The 12687-nt window shown below is 42.8% G+C and overlaps 1 protein-coding gene across 2 annotated transcripts in view; it reads right to left on the minus strand.

The window, feature by feature from the left end:
- Positions 1-12687, minus strand: part of LOC125992619 (mitochondrial 10-formyltetrahydrofolate dehydrogenase) — a 60859-nt gene that overhangs the window by 22906 nt on the left and 25266 nt on the right. For both annotated transcript variants that reach the window (XM_049761719.2, XM_049761720.2), the window contains exons 11-18: positions 6218-6337; positions 6000-6127; positions 4060-4210; positions 2964-3034; positions 2774-2879; positions 2557-2644; positions 2375-2468; positions 2195-2294 (exon numbers count right to left, since the gene is read on the minus strand). In XM_049761719.2, coding sequence (XP_049617676.1) covers positions 2195-2294; positions 2375-2468; positions 2557-2644; positions 2774-2879; positions 2964-3034; positions 4060-4210; positions 6000-6127; positions 6218-6337 — 858 coding nt within the window. The remainder of the gene's footprint in view (positions 1-2194; positions 2295-2374; positions 2469-2556; positions 2645-2773; positions 2880-2963; positions 3035-4059; positions 4211-5999; positions 6128-6217; positions 6338-12687) is intronic.

Below are 12687 nucleotides of genomic sequence, written 5' to 3' on the forward strand. Positions count from 1 at the left end.
CAAAATTCACAAATTTCCGGCAAATTCTTCCCCATTCATTCTTAATGGCAGATTCAACATTTCATATTTACGTTGTTCCAGTTTGAAATTCACTTAATTCAACACATTGAAATCCTATTGGGGACATTCCCAAATTTGCCAAATTAAAAAAATTCACGTTTTCACTTTTAAAATTTGCACAAAGTTTTGCAAAATTTCAATTTCGAAATTAACACCAAATTTTTCAAAAATTTAGTTTTTCCTTTCTAATTTCTACATTTTTCAACCGATTCAACCCATTCCAACTTTATTCACTTTGTTCACCTTATGCTTACCATATTCACCCCCTTCACCCCCACTTCCACTTTGCTTTCACAATTCAACCCTTGACCCCCAGTTCCAGTATGGCGGCCATCTTGGATTGACCCTGAAGTGCCCCAATGCGTTAGTGCCCCAAATCAAACCGGAAGTGACCCCAAATGAACCGAAAGTGACCTCAGGTAAACCGGAAGTGACCCCAAATCAAACCGGAAGTGGCCAAATAAACCGGAAGTGACCAAATGAACCAGAAATGACCTTTTTAAACCGGAAGTGACCCCAAATAAAGCGGAAGTTACCTCAGCTAAACCGGAAGTGCCCCTAATCGAACTGAAAGTGACCCAAATAAACCTGAAGTTACCTTAGTTCAACAAATAGTGCCCTAAATGAAACCAGAAGTGACCTAAATATAACATTTCCTCTAACTTTTACAATTTTTGACCGATTCAACCAGTTTCAACTTTTGAACTCCAAAGTGAACATCTTCAATTTGTAGTTTTAGTTTTGTTCCAAATTTGAAAAAATGTTGGTGCAATTTTTTTTTAAAATTCCCATTCATTCTCTATGGGGCATTCAACGTTTGCTCTAACTTCCACATTTTTAACCGATTCAACCCGTTCCAACATTCAACTGTTCATCTTTTTCCTACCTATTCTGCAATTTTTCACTTACCAAAAGTTCAAAATTTTCAATTTTGAAATTTACGCCAAATTCTCAAAAATGTCATTTTTCAACTCTATTTCTACATTTTTCAACCGATTCAATCCGTTCCAACTTTCAACTCTTCATCATTTTCGTACTTATTCCGCAACTTCCCACTTACCAACAATTACAAATTTTTACCACAAATTCACAAAAATTTCGTTATACACTTCTATTTTCCACATTTCTCAAGTAATTCAACTCGTTTCAACATCATTCGGCATCATTCCCCAAGAAGTGATTCCAAGTCTTTGCCTTCACACGCAATTTCACCAGAAATTGCATTTTCTAGTTTACAGTATGAGGCCATTTCCCTTATATTTGCTGTATATGGAGGAAGGAAGGAAGGAAGGAAGGAAGGAAGGAAGGAAGGAAGGAAGGAAGGAAGGAAGGAAGGAAGGAAGTCAGAGTCGGAATTCTGACTTTATTCTCAGATTTCTGACTTTATTCTCAGAATACTGAGAATAAAGTCAGAATTATGACTTTAAAGTCGGAATTCTGAGAATAAAGTCAGCATTCTGCCTTTAAAGTCAGAAAGTGGGAATTCTGACTTTAAAGTCAGAATTCTGACTATTCTCAGAATTCTGACTTTAAAGTCAAAATTTTGAGAATAAAGTCAGAATTCCAACTTTAAGGTCAGAATTCCGAGAGTAAAGTCAGAATTCTGACTTTAAAGTCAGAATTCCCACTGTCTGACTTTAAAGTCAGAATTCTGACTTTATTCTCAGAATTCTGACTTTAAAGTCGGAATTCTGACTTTATTCTCACAATTCTGACTTTATTCTTTATTTATACTTTAAAGTCGGAATTCTGAGAAAAAAATCAGAATCCTGTCACCCCTCGTTTTTTTTTTTCTTCACTGGCCCTAATCCTCTTCTGTAAAGGTGTGCTCACTTAACCTGAGTTCACAAGTAGCATGAATTGAACTATTCACGCAATGATGTTTCAACTATTGGGTCGTATGTGGTAGAAAATCAAAATTCACTTTCTCAAGATCTAATCCCGTGGACCGAAATGCAGGAGTTTTGAGATTGACCATAAAACATTTTGTTTGACAACCCACACGTCTCTTGACCAAAAATGGAAAGAAAGAACGCCCTCTATTGTAATAGCAAGATATTACAAAACTAGCAGCTTTCCATTTCAAACACCAAGACAAAAAAATAGCAAAACCTACAAAATGTGATTGTCTTACCATGCGAACAGCCTTGTCCATGTCGCAGTCGCTAAAGATGATGAGAGGAGATTTCCCTCCCAGCTCCAGAGAAACTTTCTTTAAATTACTGAGTGCACAACTTTAGAGGGAAAGTATAATATTTAAACGTCAACGGCAGTCCAGGCATGTTAAGTAAAGGAGAAGATCTTTAAGTCTCACCTTTTCATGATTTGTTTGCCAATAGGTGTTGAACCAGTGAAACCCAGTTTGCGAATATCTGGGTGATCAGCCAAGCGCTGTCCCACCATTCCTCCTAAAGGAGAGCAATTTGTTTGAGTTTGTAAGATTCCAAACAGTCACTTGAAATAATATAACGTGATGTTTTATGACGTGTCTATTACCTGAACCAGGTAAGATGTTGATAACTCCTTTTGGAATACCGGCTTTTACTGACAACTCAGCAAATTTTAATGCGGTCAGTGGTGTGACCTGAATAAGTGAGACACGTAATATAGGCCTGAGATACAAAACTGATTAACATGTGGCTCAAGCATACTTGAGCGGGTTTTTAAGAAAAGACATGACATTGTTAATCATATTCATGCTGTGTATGATCACCTGTGCCGGTTTAAGAACAAGCGTGTTACCAGCTGCAAGGCAGGCAGCACTTTTCCATGCCAACATCATGAGTGGGTAGTTCCAAGGGATGACAATAGCGCAAACACTGATACAGGGGAAAAAAATTAAGAACTAAACAAGAATAAAAAATTCAAGGGCAAAGTTTTTTCTAAAACCATGTCAAACTTACCCGATTGGTTCTTTTTTAGTGAAGGTGAGGTTATGGTTGGGCCTGGCCTGGTTGATGGGAATTGTCTTGCCCTGCAAACAGAATTGTATTCATTGCATCGTATACTTCGAATATGGGCTCTGTCTTGAGTCAGAATGTTTGCGTCACAAGCAAGTGCCAAGTCGTTGCCAGGTCAAGTTAAAGGTTTTCCTAGGTCAAATCAGGTGACCTCTAGAGAGACAGAGAGAGAGCAGTGAGTTAAAATGATGACATCATTGGCCAATATTTCTAACCTGTATGCCTGTGTTGCGGGAAACTCCTTAACCTCCTCACAAATAAATGTTGTAGTCTTTACACCAGTGCAAATTAGTGTGTAAACCTCCAAAAGAGCAAAACAGTCAATATTTACAACAACAAATAAAAGCAGGGATGGGCTAGCCGAGTAACGAAAACAGGTATTAATATCGAGGCTGTCGGGCCGATACCAGGATCATTATTTCAAGGTATTTGAGATGAACATCCTTGAAAGTACTGGAGCTAATTGATAACAATCGAAGATCCTGACAAAACCCAAAAAATAAATATATAAATGTTTACCTCATAATGTTCTGTCTTCAACCCAAAAGTAGCAACCCAAATAGTTACCGAATGTGATAAAGTTAAAATGTTAACCAGCTTAAAAAAAAAAAAAAAGGGTGACTTTGGTTGGAATAGCCTTCAGCTTGAGTACAATGCACCAATAATTTCAGAAAATCTAATTATGGGTTATGGCCAAATTCATATTTGGGGTGTAGGAAAAAAGTGGCTTTTTGGGAGATTTTCTTTGGTGTAATATCATCTATAGAGAATCTGAAAAAATGACTTCAAATTAAAGTTAAACAGTTCATGACGTCATTATTTCTTAACATATATCCTCACCCGTTTAATTTCGTCTGCGACTCGTGGAAACCCTTTTCTCAGATTGGCTGACTGTTTTAAACCAATAAGCTAATATGAGTAGAAATTCCCCAAGTGTTCTGTCAAAGTTTAGTTCCCACGTCAGAATTAGTGTGACGCTTCAGACGTCCTGATTTGCCCTATTTCAAGTTAAATAGGCCTTGATGGCCATCCTTTTTACCTGTATCTTGTCACACCAGCCAGCAAAGTAGCGAAATGTCTGGATGGACATGCCCACATGAGTCTTGAGGGCCAGCGTGTACACAGCTCCGGAGTCGATTGCCTCAATGGTGGCCAACTCCTCCTGGTGTTGCTCCATCAAGTCTGCTAGTCTTTTAGGCCAACCAAAAAGCACAACATTTTGAATTAACGTATTTTTCGGACTAAAAATCAGTCCGGAGTACAAGTCACATCAGCCATAAAATGCACAATATAGAGGAAAAAAACATATATAGTAAGTCGCACCGGAGTTTAAGTCGCATTTTGGGGGAAATTTATCCAAAATCCAAAATCCAACACCAAGAACAGACATGAACCAGCAATAACAGGCACGGTATGCTAACGTGACATGAACACAAACAAGGAGCTGGGAACAGGCCTGATGTAACATTAACAGTTATTCAAATAACTATAACATAAATAACATGTTTATCAAACCATCTGTGTTACTCCAAATCATGAAATCTATCGATCGATTTTGTCATGTGCGGTGCGCCGCTGACGTTGGACTCGTCGTCAGTTGAAGTTCAAATTATTCCACAGGCCCATATAACAATATATAAACTATAGCAAATACTAATAATATAAACAACGATTTTATCGAACCATCTGTGTCACTCCAAATCTTTAAATCCATCGGAATCTTCATCTTGTGTCACTTAAAAAACACACACACACACACAGCTGTTGACGGCGAAAGGAACTACGTGTGCCGCCCACGTCAGACTAGATATATCAAATAAATGTAATATAAACAACAGTTTTAACGAACCACCCGTGACACTCTAAATCATTAAATCCATCGGAATATTCATCCTGTGTCAATAAAAAAACAAAAACAAAAAAAAACAGCTGTTGACGCCGGAACTACGTGCGCTGCTGACGTCAGACTAGACATATCAAATAAATGTAATATGGACAACAATTTTAACGAACCACCCGTATCACTCCAAATAATTAAATCCATCGGAATATTCATCCTCTGTGTCAAAAAAACCCAAAGAAAAATACAGTTGTTGTTCCAGACCTACGTGCCCCGCTGACGTCAGCCTCGTTGTCAGTTGCGGCTCCAATTATTCCACAGATCTACGTATATAACTATATTGTAGCGTTACCAAAGTACCAGGCAAGACGTGGAATTGGTAACCAGCTCTTTATTTCACATAACAAGAGCTCGACATATGAGCCAACACACGCAAGCGCCCTGGATCGCTCTTCCCCCCCCCCCCCTGCTGCCTTCACGGCCTTGCGAGACAATCGGAAACTACTGAAGTCTAACAACATACACGTTGCTACTCTAAATAACCTATATGTCAAATAATTATAACATAAATAACAAGTTTATCGAACTATCTGTGTCAGTCTAAATCATTAAATCTCCCGACTCCGGAAGTCAGTTAATCGAACTCATTGTCAGTGAGGCTCCAATTACTCCACAGCCATAGTGCGCCCTCATGCGGTTTAAAGTGAAAAGAACATGCGAATTGATCAACTATACTAGTAAGTACGTAAGTAATATGTTAATGATCAAGTAAAAATGTGTGAAAAATTTCATATGTAAGTCGCTCGTGAATATAAGTCGCTCCTGAGTATCGCTCCTGAGTATAAGTCGCCCCCCCCCCCCCCCCAAAACTATGAAACAAACGGTATATCTTGCTCTTATTTAAAAGAAATAAAAATACATGGACAATGTTTTTATAAAATCTGCATCCTCAGAAAATACATTTCTATTATCATCATCTAATCACCATTAATAAACTCAATATTCCACTCCTGCATACTGTTTCAGGCCACATTATTTGTTTTTAAATGTGTAGTGTTTCACTGTGTCAGTCGTCACATTAGTCATGGTTTTCTTAAAAACTATCAGGACACACTATTCATCCTTTAGGGACTACTTACTTATAAAGTAGATTTCCTCTGTCTCTTGGGTTCATCTTGCCCCAGGGCCCAGTATAAAATGCTGCTTTAGCAGCTGCCACGGCCTGGTCCACATCCCCCACTGAAGCATAAGACACCTTACAGATTACCTAGTCAAAAATTATGACAAGCAGAATCAGTCCATGTAGTACTTTGAATGGAAAAAGAACCGATGATTATTTTTTCCTCAGATGTCTTACAGATCCATCAGTTGGATTAATGGTCTCGTAGGTCTTGCCATTTTCAGCATCTACAAATGAGCCGTTGATAAAACACTGGTGTGGCATTTTCACAGTCATGCTGTTAATTTCCTTGGTTACCTGATTAAAAAAAAAAAAAACAGGCTTATAATATCAATCATAAATCAACCACAAACCCCAACTGTAAAAATTGCTGATTCTACAAATGGAGGCTCGATAATAAGCACCTGGTGTCGAGATTTATTGAGCTTTATTGAACTGCCAAAAGGAATGTTTATAGCTAGTACTAATTGAATTTAATTAATTAATTATTGGGATAACAACTGTGCTTTACAAAGATACACATGATAACTGTCCTGATATGAGGTTCAGCAGGTACAAGAAATACTTTCATTAGCTTTTGTTTTGCAAATCACGACTCAGCTTGGGTCACATGACCAAATTTAGAAAACAGGTGAGCCATGATTGGTCATTATCTGATCCCTGAGCAACTGTGATGTAGTTTAGTTTTCTGTTGACAGCTAAGTGCCAAATAGGCTGCCAAATTTGCTTCCAAATGTAAACAGAACAGACCAACAAACAAGTTAACGGCTGTAGCTAACAGCCAGCGTAAATGGAGTGCAAACTCTTGTTTTACCTCAGAGAGTTCTTCACCTTGTTATGCCCTCGTGGTTCCTAAATCCATTTGATGGAACTTCAGACCTGCCGCAAACATCCCCGTTGGCTTTCTGGGGAACTGCCTCAAGCCATGCCCCCCAACTCTAGCAAACATCAGGTCATTGGGAAATGAAAACTTTATTCTGTGGGATTTTCTCAACTCTGGTGGCCTGTACTGCATCTGTTAGACAGTGATTTCAATCAGTTCTGGTCAGTCTTGATGAACTACTGCCAACTGAATGTTTACATTTCAACTCTACAACTGTCGTGGCTCATCTGCTTTCTGGGTTTGGTCATATTAGGGTGACCTACTTTTGAGACCTAAAAAAATGTCCGGGGAACATTTTTCGATTGCTGTCCTGCACACCAGCAGCAAAACAAGTTTGCACTCCATGTTCGCTGGCTGTTAGCTACAGCCGCTAACTAAGGCGACGCTAAAATCAGAGACGCTGCAAGCACAGGGAAAGGCAAAAAAAAAAAAAAAAAACACGGACTACTGGTGTGAGCGGTCTACTTCGCACAAACTTTACACACTACTACGCGGCTGCGTCGCCCACTCACAGTGATCGCAGACAACAAAACGACTATGGATTATTATTTTGTGATTATGAAGTAATTTGTTGCGTATGAAGTTGAAGTGAAAAAGATAAAATGGAGAAGGATTTAATTTGGATTAAAAATCTGACTTGATGCAACTTGGCCTGTCTACTGCAGTCGAAAAACCAATATCACCCTTCTCGTTAATACAACAATAACAACAATAATAAAACAAACTTAATACAATAATAGAAAAGCATTTAACTTTCATAAAATTGTTCATTTGTATTTAATGTATTATTATTTTAATTTTTAATTTTTCTGGTAGTGCAATTGACAATAGATTCTAGTGTGTCTGATTTCATAAGACCAAGTTGGGTTGTTGTGATGCGTCTAGTGCAGGGGTGGGCAAACAAACTTTTTGACTTGCGGGCCGAATTGGGTTCTAAATTTTGACAGGGGGGCATTGCATAAAAGGTTTTGGCCTTTAGTAGGTAGTAAAGCATGGATATTCCCAAAAAGTTTTTTGAAAACAAATGCATTTATTAACAGCATTGAAAAAAATAATCCCTAAAAAACTGCTATCAGTGATTCTCATAAAATACGACACTGTTATTATGAATAACAGTCTCCATCACTTCAGTGCCTGCAGGTCAGATTAATGAAAGATGTTTATCTTATGAGGTCACATCAAACGGCAAACATTCTGACCAAATATATCATCTTGAAGAATCGGTGAAAGCATACATCCAAATAAAGTAATCAAAACGGCAACACGGTGAGGAGTATCTGAAAATCAGAGCAGAGTTTTAACTCACAAACACCTGGTAACAGAGGTGAGGAAACGGGAAACACTTCCTTAAAGTAAGCCTTAAGAACTTTAAAGGTTAAGATTAGTCACAAACAGGTGGTGTATCAATGTCCTTGAGCATCCTGCATTGTTTGAAAATGAGAATGGTCGCTAGTTTCAATCCCTGCTATTTGTACAGATCATATTCAAAATGCATTTTTTTACAACAAACTTGAAAGCCTCCCCTTCATTTTCAGTGGGAACAGTGTTGTTGGTCTCCCTTTTTTTTGCTAGTGTGTCATAGTCTGGAGTAAAATTTGTTGTGGCAATTCTTAGGAGAGATCCGAGGTGTTGGTCCGTTTACCTAGATCTGTGACGGGTTGATGTTCATGTGGCTGAACGTCACGTCGCGTACGTCGAGCCAAATTGGCCACTCTTTTTAAACACTCGGCACTCAGTGTCCACCTTGCTTTTCCTTGGGCGACTCATTTTAATGGAAGGATTCCAGGGGAAGGTTTGTGGGTGGCTTTAGCGTAAAACTGTATCCGAAAGCTCGGCGCGCAAATTACAAGAATCTTGTCGTCACAGCCCACGCTGTAAATTCGGCACTGATGCAAATAGAGCGCGAGTGCGCCATTTCTGTACTACTGAGTACGTACACGCATTTGTGAGTGTGCACCGAGCTTTCTGACACGGCTTCCAGTAGTAAATGCGCAGGCAAGTGGTTCCCCATCTACTGGGGAAGTGCAGTCATTGCAGGCAAAATGACCGAAAAAAATGTTTAATAATACAATTTATTTAGGGTTGGCGGGCCGGATTAAACGGTCCCGTGGGCCGGATGTGGCCCGCGGGCCGTAGTTTGCCCATACCTGGTCTAGTGTGTTGGTGGAGTGCCCAGTGCATGTCACTTCTCACTGTCAACCCTTACCGCTGGCTAGCAGTATGCGAACGGGAGAGCCGAGTGCGTAAGTCTCTCCCTGCCAGTACATAGCCTCTCTAACAGCAAGCCCTATGTAGTGCCTCCATGCGGCAACACATGGTAACTGGGTACCAACACGGACCCAGGCTAAACTACAAGGGACTCGGAGGAGGTTTGGCCCCTAGACGTGCGGCACGCAGGCCCACCGGTGTGTGGACACGCCCTGGTGCCCACGAACCAGCCCCCAACTATGGGTTAAATAGTACCACTGCCTAGTGGGCTCCTCGGGAGAGGAATGGGCTAAGGGAGTCAACCCCTACAGAAAATCAATTTCCCCTTGGGTTGGTGTCAGGAAGGGCATCCGACTGTAAAAAGTTTTGCTCCAAAATATTCACAGTATGGCTAGACAAACACAGGAGAGGCGGGGTACAGCCTTAAGTACTCCGTGGGCATTTTCATCAGCCTACGACAAAAAAAAAATGATGGAGAAGGAGGGCAAACCGCAGGTAGATTATATGACGGCCCTCAGCCCGATGGACTGCGGGGAGGCCTGAACCGGAATAGAGACGGGCAGGAGGCACGTGTTAGGGTGGCTACATGGAACATCGGTAGCATGTTGCGCCGATCGGGGGAGGTGGTTGAGGCTCTACACAGGAGAAGGGTGGATGTCTACTGTGTCCAGGAGTCGAGATGGAAGGGTGGAAGTGCAAGGATGCTGGGTGCAATCGGCAGAAGGTACAAGTTCTTCTGGCAAGGCTGCAATGAAGGGACTGGTGGTGTCGGAGTACTTATCGCCGAAAAGTGGATAGATCAACTGCTAAGCATTAGCAGGGTAAATGAGCGGATCATCTTTGTGAAGTTGATCGTTGGTAAGCGCCTGACAAACGTAATTTCAATCTATGCCCCTCAAGTTGGCATAAGTCAGGACGAGAAGGATGCGTTCTGGGACAAGGCCATCATGGTGCTGTCAGGGATCCCCCAGAATGAGGTTATAATTCTGGGAGGTGATCTGAATGGACACGTGGGGAGGGAGTCAGATGGCTTTGAGGGGGTACATGGGAGACAGGGGTATGGCATGCGGAACGCAGAGGGAGAGAGGATCCTAGAGTTCGGTGACGCACTGGAGCTGGTGCTGTGCAACATGCTTTTCAAGAAGGACAAAGCCAAATTAGTAACATACAGTTCGGGTGGCTGCAAGAGCACAATAGATTACATCATGGTGAGAAAAGAGGACCGCATCCTGGTCAGGGATGACAAGGCAATCCCCGGAGAAGAGTGTGTGTCTCAGCATCGCCTAGTCATCGGAGACCTAACTCTGCGAATCACGAAGGTGGGGGCTAACAATTATCCTCCCAAGTTGAAGGTGTGGAAGCTACACAGCGCAGGGAATAAAAATGAGTTCAGGGAGAAGATTGAGCAAATAGCAGAAGAAGTGGAGGAGATGATGGAGTCGGGTGGTGTGGATGGCAAGTGGCAGGCAATGAAGAAGGCTCTGCTTGGAGCTACAGAGGAGGTGTGCGGATGGTCAAAGGGTAAAGCAAGACAAAGAGAGACATGGTGGTGGAATGATAGCGTCGAAAGAGGGGTGAATGAGAAGAGGAGGTGCCATAAAGTATGGAAGAAATCTAAAAGGGAGGCAGACCGAGCAACGTATGTAGAGGCAAAGAGGCCGTCACGGACAGCAGTGTGGGAGGCCCATGAGACCAAGAGGAAATAATTTGCAAGTGAATTGGAGAGTGAGAAGACAAAAGAGCTTCTTCAAGATAGCGAAGCAAATGGTTAAGGAGAGGCGTGATGTGACCGCTGCAAACTGTGTGAAGGATGAGGATGGCAACATCGTGACAGACAACAGAGGAGTGAAGGAAGTATGGCGAAGGTACATGGAGAAGTTGCTGAATGTGGAGAATGACTGGGATGGAGATGTGGGATGCGACGAAGCGGAGGGTGAATGTTGCCCGATCACACAAACAGAAGTGGGGAAAGTCATGAAGGCCATGAAGGATGGAAAGGCAGCTGGACCATCTGGAGTGGTGGCAGAGATGCTAAAGGCAGCGGGTGACGTCGGTGTGCAGTGGATGACTGACCTGTGTAACAGTGTAATCGCTGAGGGGCACATTCCGGAGGACTGGACAAAAAGCGTCCTGGTGCCTCTATTCAAAGGGAGGGGGGACCCACTCGCATGCGGGTCATACAGGGCAATAAAGCTGCTGGAGCATGGAATGAAGCTGTTAGAGAGGGTGTTAGAAAGGAGGGTGAGGTCACGGGTAGAGGTGGACGAGATGCAGTATGGCTTCATGCCTGGTAAAGGTACAACAGACGCAATTTTTGTCACCCGACAGATGCAAGAGAAACACCAGGAGAAGAGGAAGAGGTTGTACTTCGCTTTTGTTGACCTGGAAAAAGCGGTCGACAGGGTGCCAAGGGAGGTGGTGAGGTGGGCCCTAAGGAAGTCGGGCGTGGAAGAGGGACTGGTTAAGGCTGTGATGGCTCTCTACTGCAGAGCATGCACAGCTGTTAGAACAGGAGTTGGCGACAGTAATGGGTTTGAAGTAAGGGTAGGGGTGTACCAGGGATCAGTGCTCAGCCCATTACTGTTTGCTATCGTGATGGATGTGGAAGTGAGCGGTGGACTACCATGGGAGCTGCTCTACGCGGATGACCTGGTATTAATGGCTCACAGTCGAGAAGACCTAGCGAGGAAGCTAGCGGCCTGGAAGACATGCCTGGAAGTGAAAGGAATGAAGGTGAATGCAGCAAAATCAAAGGTCATGGTCGGTGGTGCTGGCCTGGGAGTGATACCGCAGCCAGGAGCATGGCCATGTGGAGTTTGCGGGAAGGGAGTGCAAGCTAACTCTATTTGGTGCAAGGGTTGTCAGAGATGGGTACACCGGAGATGCAGCGGAGTAAAAGGCAGCCTACTAGCTGTAAGTGAGACCTTCCAATGCAAGCGGTGCAGGGGAGAAGTCGCCCAAGCAGACCCAGCTGAGCAAGAGGGGCTTGTAGTAGATGGGGAGATGTACGAGATGGTGGACAACTTCTGCTACCTTGGAGACATGCTTAACGCTGATGGGGGGGGGTGGACCTAGCAGTGACCACAAGGGTGAGAAGCGGGTGGAAGAAATTCAGGGAACTCATGCCCTTCTTAACATCTAAGGCCCCATCCCTGAAGATGAGAGGCCAAGTGTACTCAGCCTGCGTCAGAAGTGGTTTGACGTACGGAAGTGAGGCATGGGCCCTGAAAACAGAACATGAAGACAAACTAAACAGAGCAGAAATGAGGATGATCAGATGGATATGTGGTGTGTCAATGAGGGAGGAAAAGACCAGTGCAGAGCTGAGAAAGAAGATGGGAGTGGAGGCCATAGTGGATGTGGTGAGGAGAGGCAGACTGCAACGGTACGGACATGTAGTGAGGAAGGACGAGAACGACTGGGTGAAGAAAGTCATGTCGTATAACGTAAAGGGAACAAGACCCAGGGCCCGGCCTAAAAAGACCTGGCAGACGACCGTGGCAGCCGACATAGGCACTCGGCATCAACCACGAGATGGCCATGGACCGTTCCCTGT

Source organism: Syngnathus scovelli, unplaced genomic scaffold (assembly GCF_024217435.2).
Source record: "Syngnathus scovelli strain Florida unplaced genomic scaffold, RoL_Ssco_1.2 HiC_scaffold_23, whole genome shotgun sequence".
NCBI lineage: Eukaryota > Metazoa > Chordata > Actinopteri > Syngnathiformes > Syngnathidae > Syngnathus > Syngnathus scovelli.